Source organism: Pipistrellus kuhlii, unplaced genomic scaffold (genome assembly GCF_014108245.1).
Source record: "Pipistrellus kuhlii isolate mPipKuh1 unplaced genomic scaffold, mPipKuh1.p scaffold_m20_p_6, whole genome shotgun sequence".
Classification (NCBI taxonomy): Eukaryota; Metazoa; Chordata; class Mammalia; order Chiroptera; family Vespertilionidae; genus Pipistrellus; species Pipistrellus kuhlii.
Window position 1 is genome coordinate 26266833 of NW_023425562.1, and position 21714 is coordinate 26288546.

At 41.2% G+C, this 21714-nt stretch overlaps 1 protein-coding gene across 4 annotated transcripts in view; it reads right to left on the reverse strand.

Annotated features, from left to right (window-relative positions):
• The window catches only part of LDLRAD4 (low density lipoprotein receptor class A domain containing 4), a 303261-nt gene that overhangs the window by 144476 nt on the left and 137071 nt on the right, over positions 1-21714 (reverse strand). For all 4 annotated transcript variants that reach the window (XM_036419376.2, XM_045574708.1, XM_036419380.2 and 1 more), the window contains one exon: positions 7008-7148. In XM_036419376.2, the coding sequence (XP_036275269.1) occupies positions 7008-7148 (141 nt within the window). The remainder of the gene's footprint in view (positions 1-7007; positions 7149-21714) is intronic.

Below are 21714 nucleotides of genomic sequence, written 5' to 3' on the forward strand. Positions count from 1 at the left end.
AGAAAATATCACTGAATGCTAATAAGGGATTTTCTCATTATTAATAAGACTGATCCTATATGATATCTACTTTTATGATAATCACATAGTTGATGGGGAATTTCTATTTATACAAGTATCCCCCCTAATGAATGGAGGAAAAAAGTTCAATTAATATATGACAAAGGAGGCAAGAGCATACAATTGGGTAAAGACAGTATATTCAATAAATGGTGTTGGGAAAATTGGAAATATACATACAAAAAAATGAAACTGGACTACCTCTCTCACCATATATGAGAATAAACTCAAAATGGATTAGAGACTTACATTGAAGGAAGTCTTTAATAAGCAGTAAACTCTCTGGCATTTCTCTTAGCAATATGTTTTTTCTTATTATCTCCTTAGGCAAGAAAAACTAAAGAAAAAATAAACAACTGGGACTACATCAAATTAAAGTTTTTGTCCACCAAAGAAAACCATCAACAAAACAAAAACACAACATACTGAAAGGGGAAAAAATATTCTTGATATATCCGGTAGAGGTTAATATCCAATTATAAAGAACTCTTACAACCTAACACTGAAAAATCAAATAATCCAAATTTAAAATTGGGAGGACATGAATAGTCATCTTTCCTAAGAGGACATACAGATGGCCAACAGACATATGAAAAGATGCTCAATGTCAGTAATCATCATAGAAATGCAAATTAAAACCACAGCAAACCATCAGAATGGCTATTATCTATACATCAACAAACATTAAGTGATGGAGAGGATGTGGAGAAAAGTGAATCCTCATACCTGGTGGGATTGCAAATTGGTGCAGCCATTGTGGAACACAGTATGGAGCTTTCTCAAAGAATTGAAAATAGAACTATCATATGTTCCAGTAATTCTACTTCTGGGTATATATCTGAAGCAATCCAAAACACTAATTTTAAAATATATATGCCCCTTATGTTCATTGCAGAGTTATTTACTATAGCCAAGATATGAAAGCCACCCAGGTGTCCATCAATAGATGGCAAGATAAAGAAGAGCTGGTAAATATACACCCTAGAATATTACTCAGCCATAAAAAAGAATAAAATCTTATTTCTGTCAACATGGATGGACCTTGAGGTTATTATGCTAAGTTAAGTAAGTCAGACAGAGAAAGACAAATACCATCTAATTTCACTTATATGTGTAATCTAAAAAAAAACAACAATATAATAAACCAACAAAACAGAGACTGGTCTCATAATACAGAGGAAAAAACTGATGATTTCCAGATAGGGGGGTCTGAAGGACTGGGTGAAAAGAGAGAAGGGATTAAAAAGTACAAATTGGTAGTTTCAAAATAACACTGGGGCTGTAAAGTGCAGGATAGGGAATATAGTCACTAATACTGTAATAAGCTATGCATGCTAGGTAAGTACTACAATCATCTGGGGGATCACTTTATAAATTACATAGATGTCTAACCACTATGTTGTGTACCTGAAACTAATAATACTGTGTCAATTGTAACGGAATATATTTTTAAAAGAGAGAAAGAAGCAATTCCCCCTTTCAGTAGGAATGAGGACTCCCAATTTTCCCTGAATCAGAAGTCCCACTGAAGCTGAAAGTAAAAGTTGTCCAATTGACTGGTGGTTTCATGTCAACTTTGGGTTTACTCTTATGGTCTAGTAGCATGAGTTTCACAGCAGTGATTGCTAAAGGAAAGTCTGTTTTTGCCAACACTTTCAGAGTACACAGCTCTTTGTGTACTTTGGATCCTCAATAATTGCTTCTAGCAAGCCAGGGGATCTCTGCTCTCCCCCACCAAGACACAGTAAAGGGTCTTTGAGAATGTGGTAACAGGAAACACTCTGCTTGACAGGAATAGTGAGGCAGAAAAGGCTGGTGGCAGCAATGTGAGCATCACCCAGGCCGACAAGCAGGCTCTGTAGCTCTCCTCTAAGCATGACATCGGCCCCCAGGAATTCTGTCTCTTTTCAGAGATGAGGGAAGAAGATGTAGCATGACCTATTGGCTTTTCTCTATGGGCCCAACCCACCTTCCCATCTTTATCTCAGGCTGCCTCCAACCCAGGCCTTCAGAATCAAGGCTCCCGCCCTCTTTCTCCCTGCTGGGTATTCTCCATCCTGACACTGTCCTCTCCGACACCCAGGATGCCTCCTGCAAAAAGCCACTATGACGACCAAGTCCAATCAGAATGATCCTCTCTAAACCCCTGAACCAAGAATTGCCGGGACTGCTTAGTTCTAAATACTCCGTGTTCATTTTCAGGTACCTTTATACCTGGATCTTTCCGTTCCCTGATTTGTATCATCACTTGGATAAGAGTCTTTATGTTTTCCTTCATCCCCCACAAGGCCTGGCACAATCACTAAAGAAGGCATTTCATTTTATTTTTGTAATAAGCCATGTAAGTAAATAATTTTATTTGTATGGTTTACATATTTTTAGTGCTCAAAAGTACCATATTTTAATGCAGCAGTCATGAGAAAAGCTAACAATTTAGGCTGGCAGTTCCCTCTTCTGTAAAAAGAAGCTGGCAAAACTCTTTCTTTGTGAGATCATCAATGCCAGCCCAGACGTCCAGGTCTGTGCAAAACCCTTGGAGGCTCACAAAACAATAAACTAGTCTCAGTCAATAGACAGCCTGATCACAGTAGAGAAGCAAGTGAAACTGTGACTTTAGAATCTAGACACTCAGGGCGTGCGGGGGAGTCTCTCCCATTGGCCACGATGACACTGGGGGTGGTTCTTTTTTTTTTTTTTTTTAATATATTTTATTGATTTTGTACAGAGAAGAAGGGAGAGAGATAGAGAGTTAGAAACATCGATGAGAGAGAGTCATCATCAGCCGCCTCCTGCACACCCCCTACTGGGGAAGTGCCTGCAACCAAGGTACAGTACATGCCTCTGACCGGAATCGAACCCGGGACCCTTCAGTTCCCAAGCCGACGCTCTATCCACTGAGCTAAACCGGTTTCGGCCTGGAGGTGGTTCTTACATGGAGCATGCCAAAAGCTAGCAAGATAATTAGACAGAGAGGAAAAAGCCCTCCCCTCCGTATGCCTATAAGAACAGCAGGCTTGAGCAGGAAGAGCAAGGATCTTTGAGACAGAAAACGATGGGATTATCTTTGAGAAGAGAGTCCGCCATGCTCCCAGGTGATGTGTTTCCTGAGTACAATCTTTCCTTCAGCGCCAGCACCTGCCTAATGAGTTTGGCTTTCACAGCCGCTGGTAACCACGCCTAAGGTTTTTTGGTTGGGTTATAAAACCATTTCGTGTAGGGCTTCCATTAGCATTAGCATTGCTGACTTCACAAATGGCAGTAACATTTTCTCTCTAGCCTTAATTCATGCTAAATTTCAGAAAAAATCAAATGAGAGGCAGAGAGAAGACCAACAGCACGGGCAGAAAACTGGTTCTAGCTCTTCTGGAAACCCAGAAGAGTCCGCCGTGCTTTATCCTATGTGCAATCCGATAGCAGAACACAGTGCTTCCTCCAGGTGGAAACAATGCTTACCCAGCAAACAACTCTTGTTCATCTAGAGAAGCAGGGAAGAAGCACTATTTGTTTTTCCAAAATGCAACATTTTATAGACAAGAAATCTATACTTCAAGTTCTCAAGGTGGAAAGAAAGGTGAGCTTTCTCATCAGAGTTGGCATTCCATGAAGGGCATAGTGTCCATCTGCTGTAGGAAACACATTGGTGGGTACATTAAAACCCACTTATAAATGGAGAGCCTCTGAGCCTCATTACACAGCTATTAATAGGAAGTAAAATAGCCTTTATTTACTCGGTACTCTGGCACAACAAGGTATGGGGAAGGGACTATGCTCATTCAATATTAGATCACCCTCCAGCACCATCAAAGAGCAGAGAAGCTATGCCCCTCCCCAATGGTGCCTGACCATAAAAAATAGACCAGCTACAACAAACTCAGAATGAGTGTCTCAATGTAACAAGTGAGCCTGACTCCCTCTGGTGCTTGAGAGGATCGGAGGAAAGCAGTGTAAAGGGGGCTGCTGGCTAGATCAGAGCAGCCACCTTCAGCTCAGAGGCCTTCCCCAGAGGACAGAGTAAGTGGGAAACATCCAGACCCTCTGAGGAGGACCTCACCTTTGGACACATGGAAACTCCTGTTACGTAAGAAAATGGCTCTGGCATTCAGAGAGATGATACACCTCTCGTGGCCTACCTCCCCAAGAAATGGCCACACAATGAGTGGGGATAATGTGATTGTATAGACCAGCAGTCTCCAACCTTTCGGACTTCACGGACCACCAGCTGGCGACTGCTGGCATAGACTACTCTCTTCATGTATATTATTTCACTTAAATACTCAAAGAATCCTCATATGGCAGAGATTATCCCCATTTCAAAGACAGAGAAACTAAGCCTTAAAGGGGTCCAATCACTTCTGTAAGCTGAAACTTGAGTCCAAGTCAACCTGAAGCCACAGCCATGGTCTTGCCTTTTGTCATCCTATATCCTAGCTCTCCAGTCTTCTTTAAAAAAGAGCACGTTGTAAATAGTCTTCCATTTTAGCTTTAAGGACACAAGTTCTATTTATAGCTCAACAAAGGAACTAATAATTTGCCAAGAGGATCTTTAGATCCCTCTGTTGAGGCACTACTGTAGCTGCATGGGCAACACTGAACCATTTATAGATATAACTGCCTCACCTGGCTCCTAAGCAAAATTAAATATTCACATTTATTTTTTAATGTTATAAATATCTCAAAATAGGCTTTTAAAACTAGCAAAGATTACTGATGAGAAAGGAGGAAGGGAAGGAAAACAAGGGGTTCAATACAATAGGAGGACCACAGTGGAAGGACCCTGAAATGAAGGAGAAGCCCTTGTGAGATTCAGAGAAATGGTCTGTGAGGTGCCGTAGGGCAGAGGGCCAAAGGTTGTGCCTGCTTGCTTTTCACACAGAACTCTTGGGTCCAGTCAAGGTACCACACACATTCCAAAGAGTCTCTCCACAGCTCATCATACATGTGTTTGCTGTTGCTCAAGTCTAGAGAAAACAAAACAAGAAAATGCCTTTACATTGCTCTTCTCCTTCTAAGACACCTCCTCTCCCCTGACCCTCCCTCCCCCCTGAAGACTCGCTGATCTACATCAAGAGCTTAGTGCTAGTAACTATTCTGTCCTAATTGTTTCACATGGACCATCCCACCTAATCCCCACAATGCCCATTTTTATGACCCATTATGCATAAGGCCACAGAGGCGCCCGACTGTTGGGTAGGGCTAGGATCCCAATCCAGCAGCCTGGCTCAGAGCAGGCAGGACAGTCACCTTGGGACCCCCTTCTCTGCAACCAGGCAAGCTGCATGACGCCAACGATAGCATTGACGACTGCAAAGACTATGGCACAAAGCACCCCCAGAGGAAACGCGGACCAGATACCAAGAAAGTGCACACCTGAGTTTAAATTGTCTTCTGAAGGTACAGAGATGGGACTCCAAGAACACTTCTAAGAAAAGGCACACTGGTGCAACAGAAACACTTAGGAAAACTACTGCACCATTAGACTCTTGGATTTAACAAGCATTATAAGTAAGCAGGCTCAAAATTCACCTGGCACAGTCGTTTTATTGAGCTTTCCCCCAATGTAACAATATAGGAGGACTAGAGAAAAGTGTGTCTTTTTGTTTTTATTTATTTTTTTAATATTTTATTGATTTTTTTACAGAGAGGAAGAGAGAGGGATAGAGAGTTAGAAACATCGATGAGAGAGAACTATCAATCAGCTGCCTCCTGCACACCCCCTACTGGGGATGTGCCCACAACCAAGGTACATGTCCTTGACAACCAAGGTACATGTCCTTGACCAGAATCGAACCTGGGACCTTTCAGTCCGCAGACCGACACTCTATCCACTGAGCCAAACCGGTTTTGGCAAAAAAGTGCGTCTTTTTAAAAACCTCTTCCCATTTCACATCACAGTATCAATATTTATGCAGGCCACTTCTCATAACAAAAATGAAAAAGCTGTAAATGAAAACAAGTATCAGAAAACCCCACAAAGAGCATCAGTGCTGTGGACATTCCTGGGGGGCATTCTACGAAAAACATCCTCTCACCCTCAGCCCACTCCACAGAGCCCAAGGGAGCAACAAGCCCCTTTCCCTCAGAGGAGGCCAGCAGGGTTTCAACACCTCCTTCTCTCCTTTTCCTCCTCATAAAAACCCTGGGATAAAGAAGCAGCATAAGCCACAAACTATAATTTCACCTTTTCAAGTTCAAGAAATGCTCAGCCTTAGCCTTGGGGTTCAGACATGCAATCACCTCATTTAAGTTGTTTTCCATCCAGTTTTGAATAGAAAAACACACGGTTAGAACTTTCTGGAAAGTCCAATATAATTTTTTCTTTTTTATTATTTTAACACATGATTCATTACGAACTCTCCACATATCTTCCTGTGCTTATTTAAAAGTATTTATTTAAAATTCTTTTTAAATTGTTTAAAATTACTCCTTTAAAAAATTCAACAAAACAGATGGGAAGAATTCTAAATCAATATTTTATTTCATGGAATCCAGTCAGTAGCAAAAGTGTATTTCATCATATAGTGCCCCTGGCAAAATAGAACACATTTCCCACTTTTAAGCACACCATCTTCGTAACCTAAGAGAAAAAGCACTCTGTTTGTGAAAATGCTCTTCTCTTTTCTTATCTCCACAAAAAAACAACAGCCTTCCCATTTCCACATTACCCTAGCCCCTAGCCCAGTGGTCGGCAAACTGAGGCTTGTGAGCCACATGCGGCTCTTTGGCCCCTTGAGTGTGGCTCTTCCACAAAATACCACGGCCTGAGCAAGTCTATTTTGAAGAAGTGGCGTTAGAAGAATTTAAAAAAATTGGCTCTCAAAAGAAATTTCAATTGTTGTATAACTGTTGATATTTGGCTCTGTGGACCAATGAGTTTGCCGACCACTGTCGTCGCCATTTCAAAAACACCATCAAACTTAATGATGTCAAGGTGAATGGGAGGGACTTACAGTTGAAGATGCCCGGAGGTGGATGCTCTGTCACCAGGAGACAGTTTTCTTCATCGCTGTTATCCCCACAGTCGTTCTGTTGGTTACAGACCAGTGAGCCAAGATACAAGCATTTACCGCTGGTGCAGGTGAATTTGCACTCTGAAAAAGTACAGTGAAAGCATGCAGTAATCAATGCCAGTGTGATACTCTGGGGTTCTTTCTTTCTTCCCCATTTGCATTCCATGAGCGTTTGGGAACTCAGTCTCCCTGGGGACCCCAGGAAACAGAACTCAGAGAAGGGAGCTCCTAGTAAGGACCTTCCTTCTATGAAACGCTCAGGATAGTGCCCCAGAGGCAGTCGAGGGCCTGCCATACGTTACTCCCTGCACGTCTCTCTCCCACAAAATGAGGAGCACAGGTGCCTTCTTCCCAGGACCTGCCAGCAACGGTCACAGTTATGAGGCTCCTGTTTTCTTTGAAAAAGTCCGTGGCGTTTTTCCATGCCTCCAGCACTGAGGCTACAGCAGAACTTGGGCGCTCAGGCTTGGTAAGAGAGGGCACATACATTTTATTTTCAACTTGTCACTAGATGATGTGAAGCTCTGAGCAAAATATTTAACCTCTTGCCCTAGCTGGTTTGGCTCAGTGGATAGAGCATTGGCTTGTGGACTGAAAGGTCCCAGGTTTAATTTTGGTCAAGGGCACATGCTCGGGTTGTGGGCTCAATCCCCAGTGTGGAGTATGCAGGAGGCAACCGATCAATGATTCTCTGTGGTCACTGATGTATCTGTCTCTCTCCCTCTTCCCTTCCTTTCTGAAATCAATAGAAGTGTATTGAAGAAAGAAAGAAAGAAAGAAAGAAAGAAAGAAAGAAAGAAAGAAAGAAAGAAAGAAAGAAAGAAAGAAAGAAGAAGAAAGAAAGAAAAAAAGATAAGAGAGAAAGAATATATATATATATATATATATATATATATATATATATATATATATATATATATATAAAACCTCCCTGGTGTTCATTTATCTCTTGTCTAAGAAAAACCAGGTTTGATACCAGGTTGTATAGTATAAAACATGGGAAATAATATGTGCTCTCTGCTTCCTGAGAAGCATCGATGCCAAAGGACAAGTTATAGGATGGAAACCAACCCAAACCCCTGCAGGCCACATTGAACATGGGCTCCCTGAACTCTGTACAAATCAATATTTGAAAATGGAATTTACCGTTATAAACTTTAAAATAAATTTGTAAACTTAACACATTTCAATTTAACACATTATCAATTTAAGCAATTAAGGGTAAAGAAGATTACACAATTACACACATGTGGGCACATAAATGTCTGTGTGTGTCTTACAATGAATGTCTGTGAGCTTTTCTCAGGAGCACCCACAGAAGCTGGCAGGATTTGCATAGTCCCAGCTCGGTGGACAGCCAGAAGGAAAAAACTCGGGAAAAGTATCCCAAGACCCAACCCCCTATCCCCTGAGGCTGACTATCACAGCCTCTTAATTTCTCTTTGATTTTATCTGTCCTAGAATGTGGCTGGCAGGCCTGGATCAAGTCCAAAGTCCTTTTGACTTTAAAATTCTGTTATTAAAATAAAAGGCTGGGCATCAACCCTCCAAGGCCTTCTCCAACTATACTAAGGACACCTAGGGCTGCAAAGAGAATAACCCTTCACCCATTGTAAAGAGACAGAACTTAAATCCTCAAAAGCATGTATTTCTGTGACCCACTATGAAACATTACAATTCTCCATTTGTTCACATTCTCTTAAAACAGTATAGAAAAAGACACCAACCACAGCCCCTGACCTAGCTTAGAATAACATGTGAGCACAGCCTAAATGCACAGCCACAATGTGATATAGAAAACACTGGAAAATAGCTGCACCGTACAGTGTGCTGAGTGCGGTCCAGGCCATGTGGTAGGAGCGCTGCTGAAACCAAACTCTCTCTTCTCATAAAGTGAAAAGATTAAAATCCAGCTGTTTGAAATCACACTTATGAAGTGACTTTTTTTTTTAACTTAATGGGAAAAAAGGATGTCAAGAAAAGAATGTGTCTTCCTTTCAAAAAGAAAGGTTAGAGTTCCAATTAATACCAAATATAAAAAGGACACCAAGACAAAAAAACACACAGGTATTCCTGAATCTGAAATGTTGATTGAAAAAAAGGGAATATTAACCTAAACTGAATCAATCTCGAACTAGAAAAATTAACCATTGCTGTGGTTTGAAAGGATCTCAGGTTACATTACCACACTCAAGTTCACTTGGTACTTTTTAAACCAGCAGGGAAATGTAATGACATTTCCACACTGGACTCATTTCAACTTGTTCAAAAGAGAGATCCAGTCTAGAGTCACAAAATATTTTTAAGGAAATGAATTATGAGATTCATTAATTCACATAATCGGTGTTTTAGCCCCTTCTACATTATGTACCAGGTAGTAAGACATGAAAACAGAAAGATGAAAGAGCAAGTCCTCTTAAAGGCCTTACAATATGAATTTTTTAAAAGTGTGAGCAGTGCCGAGACCGGTTTGGCTCAGTGGTAGAGCGTCAGTCTGCGGACTGAAAGGTCCCAGGTTCGATTCCAGTCAAGGGCATGTACCTTGGTTGCGGGCACATCCCCATCCCTGGTAGGGGGTGTGCAGGAGGCAGCTGGTCGATGTTTCTCTCTTGTCGACGTTTCTAGCTCTCTATCTCTCTCCCTTTCTCTCTGTAAAAAATCAATATATATATTTTTTTTAAAGTGTGAGCAGTGACTGATATATTTGCTAACTCCTTCCAAGGTCTAATTTCCCTTCTATGTATCCTTCATGTCTAGAGTGCTGCCCAGCAAGGAGCAGGCACATGGTGACTCACATATTTGTTGAATAAATGAATTATCTAATACAAGCCTCATAAGAACCTTGTGAAATAATTATGGTAGATATTCTTATTCTAATTTTATAGATGAGAATATTAAGATGCAGAGATTAAGCCAGCCAGTGTGGCTCAGTGGTTGAGCATCTACCTGTGAACCAGGAAGGTCAGGGTCTGATTCCCGTTCAGGGCACATGCCCAGGTTTCGGGCTCGATCCCCAGTAGGGTGGGTGCAGGAGGCAGCCGATCAATGATTCTCTCATCACTGATGTTTCTATATATCCTTTTCCCTTCCTTTCTGAAAGCAATAAAAATATACATTTTTTAAAAGATGCAGAGATTAAGTATCCACCTATAACTAAACTGCTAATAAAAGACAAAATCCAGATAAGTGTCCAAATTCTCTGCCTCTTTTCTCAAGTTCTGCCCATAGTTGCCTCTCACTGTCCAAACCTACTTTCATAAATGTCTAAGATTCATTTGTAATTAGGATACCCATTAAAGTAACAAAGTTCTCAAAAGAATTAGTTATCATAAGCAGGCATACTATTAGTCAGGACTCATTCACAAGGCGTCTGCTACTGATTTGCTCAGAAAGCTCTTACTCCTTAGACAATGGAAATATCAACATCAACCCATTGAATTTCAAATTCCTAAAATCTAACTCTTCTCAACCATGATCATTAGCTGAATATCTGTCACATTGCCTCTTGAATCAAAACTACTAGATTGAAATTTTGAATCTAACACCTTCTTGATGTGATATAGAAAATACTGGAAAATTGCTATAAATTAAGCATTGAAGATTAATACTAAAGCTAGTTTAAGATTTCAGACCAGAGTAAAGTGTCTGTCCAAGTTAACATGAGTGGTGTCGATAGAGGCAGGCTTCCAACTTGACCTGTCTCACCCTGCAAGGCCATCTCTACCACAGGTTGCTATCCAAAGGCCCAGGACATTCAGCCACTGCATTCAGACATGAGGGGATGGTCCTCAAATACTAAATTATTGTGGTATTTCAAACAAACTGAGAACCCTAGATGAGAGGATCTAACTGGGTCTGCATATTGGAACCACCTGGGCATCTTTCAACACTTCGGTACCTAAGCTGCAGCCCAGGCCACTGGCTCTCCCTAAGCTGAGGTACAGCGTGGGCAATGGGAATTTCTAGAGATCCTTAGAATGCTTCTGATGGGCAGCCAAGATGGAGAACAACTGCCTAGAGAGAAGTACATAACTCACAGGAAGCCCTCACTATAGCTGATAGTATCTTATTGGAATGCTTAGTTGGTATTTGCTAATTTACTAAAAAATAAAAACCAAGACAAAATAGAAACTAATTGTACTAAGGTACAATCTCTTTAAAAAAAATTATATATATATATATATATATATATATATATATATATATATATATATATATATATATATATTTCAGAGAGTAAGGGAGAGGGAGAGGCAGAAACATCAACAATGAGAGAGAATCATTGATCAGCTGCCCCTGCACACCCCACACTTGAGATCGAGCCCACAACCCGGGCATGTGCCCTGACCGGGAATCGAATGAACCGTGACCTCCTGGTTCATAGGTTGTCACTCAACCACTGAGCCATGACAGCTGGGCTAAAGTATAATCTCTTAAAATGAGTGGTATTTTGATGGTCCCTGGATATAAAACCTGGTTGCTACAGCTCTGTACTGTCAACGGGATACTTCAAAAACTTTGGGCCCTACCCCATTTGGCTCAGTGGATAGAAGATCAGCCTGTGAACTGAAGGGTCCCAGGTTCGATTCTGGTCAAGGGCATGTACCTTGTTTATAGGTATATCCCCGGAAGGGGGTGTGCAGGAGGCAGCTGATCGATGTTTCTCTCATTGATGTTTCTAGCTCTCTCTGTAAACAAATCAATAAAATATATATATCTTTTTGAACTTTGGGACCCCAAAACTGCATTTGACACGCTAGAGACAGGAAGCATCCTCAATGAAGTAAAACGAAACATTTTGGCTGTAAATTCGTGGCGATTTCAGATGTATAATATTGGAATGAAATACAAAATGAACAACTCAGGAACCGGTTTTTCCTTCATGAGCTATAGATTTTATTCTTAAAATTGTAATATTTAAATAACATTTTTAAAGTCAGGACTTTCCAAATGAAGAAAATGGCATTTCTATCATGATTCTCTATGTGATATTCTATGAAAAAAAAATAGAATCAACAATAGGTTTACTCTTGGTAATAAAGAATTTTCTCCAAATTTTGGGTCTTCTTTAACTTCAGTGATATCGCAATAAAGAGTGTATGGTGGGGGAGGGGACCAACAAATAGTTCTCAATTTTTCCTACACTCTTTTTAAAGCTTTTGTTCTCACAGATATGATCTCAGTCACAACATAAAGACCTGTATAGAGTATCACATCCCAACTGTAAAATCAGCCATTTTGTGAATTGGCAGACTAGTCTACCACAGCTATTTTTGTTAAAATTCATACAGCAACATCGACTCATTCAGTTCACACTTCTATCATTCACCAACCTCAAAACTGAGATCCTGGCTCCAACATTTCTAACATTAAAACCTCCTCTCAATAACGTAGGTACATTGTGAATAACAAAGATATTAAACTTAGCCACTAACATCCTGCAAGTAAAGAATTAATAGGTTTCTAAAATTAAGATGAATAACTTTACTATAACCAAGGTAAGTTTACATTTCTTAGTGTAGAGATAATATTTTCACTGATTTATATATACACTGCTTACTCGCCTGCAAGATACAAGATTACCTATCATAAAAGTAAAGTTTAATAAAAATGAGAAGTTGATTAGAACATAAAAATCATGAGCCTACAAATGCAGGGGAGAGGCAGTGTTGTGGGGTGGAGAGACTGAGCAGAAAAGAAAGAGAACTCATGGACACAGACTACAATGCGGGGATTGTGGGGCGGGTGATGGGGAAGATAAAATAATAAAGTACTTACGAATAGGTTAAAAAATAAAGAAATGGAGGGGGAAGGAGAAGACTTTGTGACTGAAGAGAGTTTTAATAACTGGTCATCAAATGGAACTCCAAGCAAATGAGCGGCCGGGGAGACAAGGAACCCAGAGGCTTGGTGGTGGGCCCTCAGTGGCCCACAGTAGTAGGCATTCCAATGGATCAGAAAGAAAGATAGATATCATGTGATCTCACTCATTTATGGAGTATAATGAACAACATAAACTAATGAACAAAAACAGATCCAGAGACAGAGAAGCATCGATCAGACCACCAAACCTCAAAGGGAAGGGAAAGGGGGAGAGAGCAACCAAAGGACTTGTATGCATGCATATAAGCCTAACCAATCGACACAGACACCGGTGGTGGGGGGTGGGTGTTGAGAGCATGATTGGGGGGGGGGGGGCCAATGGGAGGGTAGCGGAGGAATAAGGACACATATGTAACACCTTAATCAATAAAGAAATTTTTTTTAAGTTTGTGGAAATAAAATAAAAAAGAGCCTTTCCTCTTGATTCTCAGAACTAAAGGATCTGTCACTCTTTTTATCAGAGGGTACAGTACAATAACATGAAGGCTATCTTAGATACCAATGTTATCAAAAAGGAAAAGGGCTCCCCAGCTGTCTTCCATTCCAGCCTTCAGTGAGGTTGGAATACTGCAGTCATTTTTCTATAAAAGGAGCCAGAATTACAGTATCCAGAATGTAGTGACTTAACAAAATATGAAGATAATGTTTTGAAAATCTTCAGAAATAGAAGATGAATCCTTAAAGCTATTCTTCTCAAATGTCAGCTTTGACAACATAAGAATGGCATAAGGATGATATATGCACATTCTCCTACAGAATTTCTCAATGTAAGAAATACATTCTGAGTAATCTGTAAAAGACTTAATATCTCACATATTATCAACATCGATCTCTTTGGAAGTCTGAGGAGAGATCTGCAGAAGTTGTGTGGGCTCCACCTCACGTCACACAGCGAGCTGCATGGCATACTGGGAGTCGCACTTGAAGACACTGCATCACTAATGATGCTCTCCCATCACTCAAAGAGGAGATTGACTTTCCTGGTCATAAATTTGGAGCAAAAGGGAATTTAATTTGAAGGTTTATATTCTGTATAATGAATTAAGTTACCCCACGAGCATTTAATCAAAGTCATATCTTAAGTGGTGCTATGAAATACTTGTCCTTCAGAAAGATGAATATGACATGATAAAAGGATATTTTCCCATTTAATAAGATTAACATAGAAGAGCCTCCCATTGAAGATAGTAATAAAAAAAATTTTTAAACTCAATCCATTTTATGACATGGCTTATCGCTCCCATTGTGGTGCTGATTTGGGTTCTGAAAAGATTTTAATATGTCTGAAATTCTCTGAGAACCGTAAGTGAAAAAGTCCAAGGTACTTTCAGACTTTAGACTTTAAGTGCTAAAACTGCCCTTTATGGCAGCTTTAAAAACTGCCCAACTTTCATCAAAACACCATCAGGCATTTTAAAATTCAGTAAAGTCCTTTCGGACTTGAATTAGAAAAAGAGCACTGTTTCTTTACTATGTTTAAAGCCAATGAATGAATAACTTGGAGCCCAAGGACTAATATAGGCAGACAGTTATTAAAATGTGTGTGTATGAAAGGTCCAAGGTCAGTGGGTTTATACAAAGGAAAAGAAACACCCATGTAACAAGCACATGGGTCAAGACACAGAGACACACACAGAGGTGAGGGGATGTCTCCTGGGGCGTTCCAGCTTCCATTTTAACAGAGCGTCGCTCCCTGCTCCGGGAAAGCAAGACCGAGGGGCCAGGCATCCAGCGGTGAAGGGCCTTGTATGCCTTGCTGAGGACTGTCAGTGGCTCTCCATTTATACGTTTTAAACAAATGTATTGTATTTGAATGTAATGGTAACCGGACAGTATCGACATTTAATATGTATTCATCAAGACTGCTCCATGAGTGGGCTCCACTGAGCAAGCGGCATAAATCACAAAACACAACGAGAGTTTGAAGTCATTACTAACAGACAGCCTCCCATGAGCAGCTGAGGTAAAGAGGTTCCGAGGTCCATAATGGATGCACTGGTGTCGTACCGCACAAAACTGGGCCCCAAGGGGTAAAAAGATGACTTTTTTTTTTTTTTACTTTTAATTTTGTCCTTATCTCTTAACTACTCTTTCAATTTTGTTTTTTGTGTACATTTGGATTGTTTCTTAGATATATTTTCCACTACAAAAATGTTCCATTTAATTCTATCTACTTTGCTGCTAAAGTCTTCATCAATGTAGTTACCCAGGCCTCATCTTACTAGGCTGCTTCTGACACAACATTCATTAAATCTTTGTTAAATAAATAAACCAATGAATAGAAATAAAACCTTGTTTGGTGGTTCTTAGAGGAACCACAATTAACTATTAATATTCTTTGAGCAACGAACTTTCTCTCTAACTGAACAAATAGCCTCACAAGGTAAACTAGAAACAGAAAGAAAACTCAAATATATTATTAGCAAATTACATACAAGATTTTTAAGACAAATAACTAGTTATAATTATTAGCCAAAATACAATAGTTGCTTAATTACCTGTGGCCTTCATGTATGAAATCATTCTCTCTCTAGTCTTCAATGTCAAAAATATTTAGGCTTTTCCATCTGTCCCACCCACGCATTTGGCCTAATTCCTAAATCACAATGATCTCTCTCAGTGCAGCCTCCATGTGTTTGAGAGACAAACCCCACTGTCTGGCTAAAGCTTCGGACTGTTTATTCTGGGAACAGCCAGCTCCTTCCCTCACAGCTTCAGGCGCCCTGAGAACTGGGTACGGACACTAAGTTCTCCACCTGTCTTATATTTTAATGTCTGCAAACAAGCCTGGGAGCCAGGTAGCAAGGCAAGTATTTACTGACTCATGCTGTTGCTGACCCAGTCTTGTCCTCAAGTTGATCACAGCTAGTTATTTTTTCCTATTTGGAGAAAAACTGCCTCAGTTTTTCTGGTGTGTGCGTGTGTATGTTGTTGTTTTGTTTTGTTTTGTGGGTGTGTTTTTTGTTTTGTTTTGTTTTGTTAATCCTCACTCAAGGATATTTTCAATTGATCTTTCAGAGAGAGTGGAACAGAGAAGGAAAGACAGAGAGAAATATCGATGTGAAAGAAACACATCAACTGGTTGCCTCCTGCATGTGCCCGACCAAGGCCCAGGCCAGGAGAAGCCTAAAACCAAGGTATGTGCCCCAGAATTGAACCTGGACCCTTTGGTCTGCAGGCTGACGCTCTAGCCACTTCAAACTGGCTAGGGCCTGCCTAAGTTGCTTGCCTTGAGCCTTCCATGGCTGCCTGCTTGGGAGTCTCCACTGTCACACACACATTTATAAAATGTCCCTTCTTGAAAAAGTTTACCTTCTGTGAACTCTACAAAAATCAAACCTCAAAGTGTGACAGGGAGCCAGCTACATAAACTCCTATGTTCCTTGTCTCCTTTAGCCAACCACACCGACATTTTGAGATGGTATCTTTATGCTTTTTTAATGGATATTAGGATGTTCTACTGTAAGGCGAATGTTCCTTGCCCAAACAAGGAAGGATCCACTGCCTATTCTTTTGTCTTCCTTCTCCATTGGTTCTTTAGAAGCCCTTCTTTGCACCCTCCAATAAGCTTCCCATGTTAAGCCCTATTCAGTCCTACTGTCATCCAGAATAAGCTGATGGTCTCACCATTCACACCCTTGAACATGGTGCCACATCCAGACAAGTCTCAAAGCTCCCTCACAACCCAGATGGCCCTAAATACACTAAGGGATGTTGGCAGACAGAGCTGTCTCTTCATCTCTTAGAGGGAGAGCTTCGGATACTTAAAATAATGGCTTTGGTTTCCGCAACTAATCAAATGTGAGACCAGGAATCACTGTGGACGAAAAGCCATTCACATGCATTCCTTACAATGCTATATGCTAGAGGGAGGAAAGGTAGGCCTTCTGGGTTATCAGCAGGAGGCTCTCACTGATTCAGGACCAATCCTGCTTTGGGCAGGAGAGATATAGGACCCTCTAGCCCTGCATTCCACTCCCATCCACAGTCACTGCTTGGTTAGAGAAAATGACATATTTCTGAAACTTAGACCAGATTAGAATCTCAAGTTCCACAAGGACAAAAACATTTTTTTGCCCTAAACATGCTCCTTTAGGTCTTCATGAAGAATAGTACCTTGGGCTAATTAAGAATTTCCCAAATTCCTTTGCCTTTCTAGCTAATAACCAAAAAGAGACTATTTCTGCTGAACCTTAATTTGATTACACGCAGGACCAGGGTCTTAAAACCCATCTTCCTCAATGGAACACGAGCTGATAAAATTTTTATCTTCTGAAATTAACAATTCCTCTTTCTGCTCAATTCTCCCCAGAGGGCACTCCCAGCTGGGAGCTTGCTCCGTGTGTGGTATGACCTGATGATCCCGCACCACGCTGATGGGTATGGTGGTCATCAGGGGACAAATGACCACTGTGGAGAACTCATCTTTGTCTGCACCCAAGCCTTTAGTGCCGAAGCTAACCCCCTTTTATTTTGTTCTGTCCTCAGTGGAGAGAGAAGTAACTGGCCTAACTTAATTAATCATCCTCGAACGTGCTGCTGAGGTTACTCTTCAGCTTTCTCATCTCCAAATTCTACCTTGTTATATTTATCCACAGAGCTGAGAAGTAAATACACTAAATGGACATGGAGCTGAGTTCTTATTCTATTTTGTAGCCAAAAGGGGAGGTTTTCTCAGTTCTATTTCTGTAAACAAATTTCTAAAACAACAATAATAATTAAAACAGAGACAAATGTGACATAAAAGCTGAGTCCTAAAACACACACTAAAACCACGTTCATAAAAAAACACAAGCCAAAGTAATTTTTCTTTATATTCAAATATAACAAAGAACCCTATTTAAAATGTAACCCTCCATACCCATGTCCAAGACTCCCTATTTCCATTCCTTGCTTACTTATTTCTATAGCACTTAACTTTTAATAAATCATAAAATTAATTTTGTTTTGTTTACTGTCTCCTATCACTGGATTGTAAGTTCACCTAAATGTCCGGAATTTTTATAGTATTGTTTCTTTCCTGAGGACTAGAACAATATCTGGTTCTCAAAAAGTATTTGCTGAATGGAAAAAAAAAGTTTATTCAAGTAAATTGTTATTTCTAAATCACACGCAAATACCATGCCATTCTTCTGCTTGAAATCTTTCAACAGATTCCCATCACCTTCAGAATACAGTCCATGTTAGGTGGGCATAGTAAGATTCTTCTTCCTAATGTGGCCCTGACCATCTTTCCCGCCTTATTTCCCAACTCCTCTATACATCACGCTGAAAGCCTTACATGCCAAAACATTCTCAAGCACACATGACCTCCCATGATTGTGCCTTGATGCACACTGTTTCTCCTGTCGGCAGTGACTTGCCCTTCCTTACTTGACAAATGCCTACTGACCTTTCTGCATTAAAAAAAAGTGTCATGTCTGTGAAGCCTTCCCCATCCTTACCACTCCCATCCACAATTAAATATTGCTGCTTCTATGTTCCCATGGCAACCTGTGCATCTCTCAGTACAGCACTTGTCACGGTGCTGTCATTATTTGTCTGTCTCGCCCACTGGTGAGATCTCTTGAGCTCAGACCACGTGACAGATCTGTGTGCCCAGTGTCTAGTATAGTAGGTGATTAATAATTGCTTCCACTAAAATTGAATCAAAAACATTGGGAGGAGGGAAAGAGAGAAGTGCAGTTTGGGGTTCAGCTTTTTCTTCCACTTGCAAATGAAGTCTGCTTCATTTGCTTTCACCACACACCATCTACAAAGACATACATACTAGAGGAAGATGTAAAAAGAACGGTACATGCTTCACTATGGTTCTAGGCTGAGCCAGAAGGGCCCATTTGCCTTTGCTAATTCAAACCATTAAGGCTGAGTAAGTCATACAAACTAGTCTCCACTACATGTCCAAATTAGGAAGCAGTAAACACTAGAAGGTAATTATGTGTGGGCATCTGTCACACAGAGAAAATTATACAAAGAAGTTATAAAATGCCGATGATCACAGGCTTCCTAGGAGACAAAGGGCATATGGGAGGGAACCACATGCACAGGACTTTCTACAGCTCTTCATGTCCACACATTGGAAACAGCCACCAGAACTCCTGTAGATACATGTGTGGGGGTCAGCAAGAGGAAATGCAGACAGAAGTGAGTGTGAATACTTATGGACACGGCCTCTCAGATCATAGGAGCAGGTGAGTCAGAGCTGAAATGTAGTAAATAAGGCTTTTCCTGAGTCTCCTTCAAATCAGAAACCTGTTTCCACAAAAGCCAAAAATTGCCAGAAATCTAGACCAATGGTAACTCACTATGTTTGCACCAATATCAACGACATTATTAAAAAGGCTTCTGGACACCAATAGCATTATAGGCATTTGCTTACCAATCCTGAATAGTAGGTTCAATTATGCCGAGCCAGTGAAAACTGCTGAGATCAACCAGGGGGTTTGCTCAACTCCCCAGGCTGCTACGAATAACTCCAGAGCCACACTTTTTTTCCAGAGTAATCCTTTAACTTCTGGTTAAAAGTCGAGGTCATGTTACCAAGGCCGGGCTGCAAGCACCTGCAGCCCACAATCTCGAACAAGCCAATCAAGAGAGAAATGTGAACCTGTTATAACTAGGACAGTTGTACCTGCACATACTCTTCAGTGCGTGGCTTGGGAGACAGGGAAAGGGGGGTGGGGAGGGGGCGCAGAAATAGATATATTCCTGGTGACAAATCAGCAAGCATATTTTTTTTACTTCTTTTTTTATTGTTGTTTTTAACAAACACATTTGCAGCATTATGTAATGCCTCTCTTTATGTGCAGGAGGCAGTTAGGAAGGACTTACTAGGCCAGAGAAACGGAATACTGCTTTGGGTTCTAGAACTTGAAGGCCTGAGCTCTTTTTCTAACTGTGGTTCTCCCCTCACTATCCGTGACCAGGGTGCTGAAGCGCTTTTCCATAATAAGGAGTGGTCAATGAATAAAGGAACGATGAAATAATGGAATGAATTAAGGAAACACACGTTGACAAAAAACTGCTGCTAATTTAGTGATACATAGTGATGGATGAGGCATGTGTTCATCACAAAAGAAATTAAATGTACTCAGTCTACAATGAGCTTCAAAGGTATGGGCCAGCCATTCTGTTGGAACCCATCGGTTACCTTACTAACCCGGACCCTCGATCAGAGACGTTTGAAGCCATTAGCATGAATGGAGGCCACCAGGCTGGGAGCAACATGCACGGCCTGATGCTGCCGCTGCGATGTGAGCTTCTCCGTGCCCACAGCCTCCAGCCCCTGCCCACCAGCAAGCTTGCTCTACGGTGCTTTGCAGAATGCGCTTTGCCTGCAGCTGACCCAGCTCACGTAAATATCGGCATTTCTGCTTGCCCTATAGTTCCCAAGCTATCTTCATTCTATAAGCCAGGGAGTTCCATAAATCAGGAAAACCCCGGGACAGATGGAGGCAGCCTCTGGGAAGAAGGTCTATAAAACCACAGGGAGGCAGTGATGAGAAGCAGATGGCAGCAGGGGGCCTCACCTTCTGCAAAGGAAAGAGCTCCATCCGCGGTGACAGGAGGCCTAGAAGAGACCGGCAGAACCCTACAGACTACAGTGCTGGGAGGAGGCTTGGGCGGGGCGGGATGGACACAGGCTTTCTCAAGCAGGCAGCCCTCTCTCCTGGGCACAGAGGCCTGCACTGGTTTCTCCATCGTCTTGTTCATGTCACAGCTCCCTGTTCTTCAACTTCCCCTTCAGACTAGCCAACTATGCCGAGCGAAATAAGTCAGAGAAAGACGAATGCCATACGATTTCACTTAATAAACGAACAAGCAGAACAGACACATGGACTCAAAGAACAGAGTGATCGTTGCCGGGGCTAGGGGGGTAAGGGGGAGTGTTAGGGGATGGGAGAAAGAGGTGAAGGGATTAAGAAGCACGAATGGGCTGAAACCAGTTTGGCTCAGTGGATAGAGCATCAGACTGCGGACTGAAAGGTCCCAGGTTCGATTCCGGTCAAGCGCATGAACCTGGGTTACGGGCACAACCCCAGTAGGAGGTGTGCAGGAGGCAGCTGATCGATGATACTCTCTCATCGATGTTTCTAACTCTCTATCCCTCTCCTTTCTGTAAAAAATCAATAAAATATAAAAAGTAAAAAAGGAAGAAGAAGCATGAATGGTAGCTACAAACAGTCACAGAGTTGTAGAGTAAGCACAGAGAATCAAGCCCATAATATTGTAATAACTATGTGTCGTGCCAGGTGGGTACTGGAAATATCAGGGAAAACACTTTGTAAAGGACATGATTGTCCACCACTATGCTGTATCGCTGAAACTATTACAAAGTAATAGTGGAATGCCAACTGTAATTGAAAACTAAAATTTAAAAAAAAAAAAAGTCACCTCAATCTTACTCTCACCAAATATCAGATGCCCTTAACTTTTTCTTCCTCTATCCCCACGGATATTTATTCAATCATTTAGTATTCATTCAATACCTATTATATGTCAGGTGCTGTGTTAGTCTTTTATCTTAGATGAGGAAGCTGAGGCTCAGAAAGTTCCAATGAGCAGTGGGTTGCCTAGGAAAGAGCCAGAAAATGATTCTTTGCATGCTCCCTCTCCGCTCCTCAGACACTGAGCACCTTGGCCCACACCAAGCTATGGTGTGGGTGGGAGGTGGAGGGACAGGAAGGAGAACCTTCTGTGGAGATGGTGATGAGAGCACAGTCCCTGCAGACTGGAGAAGAGGGGTGCAAAGCCCAGATCTGCT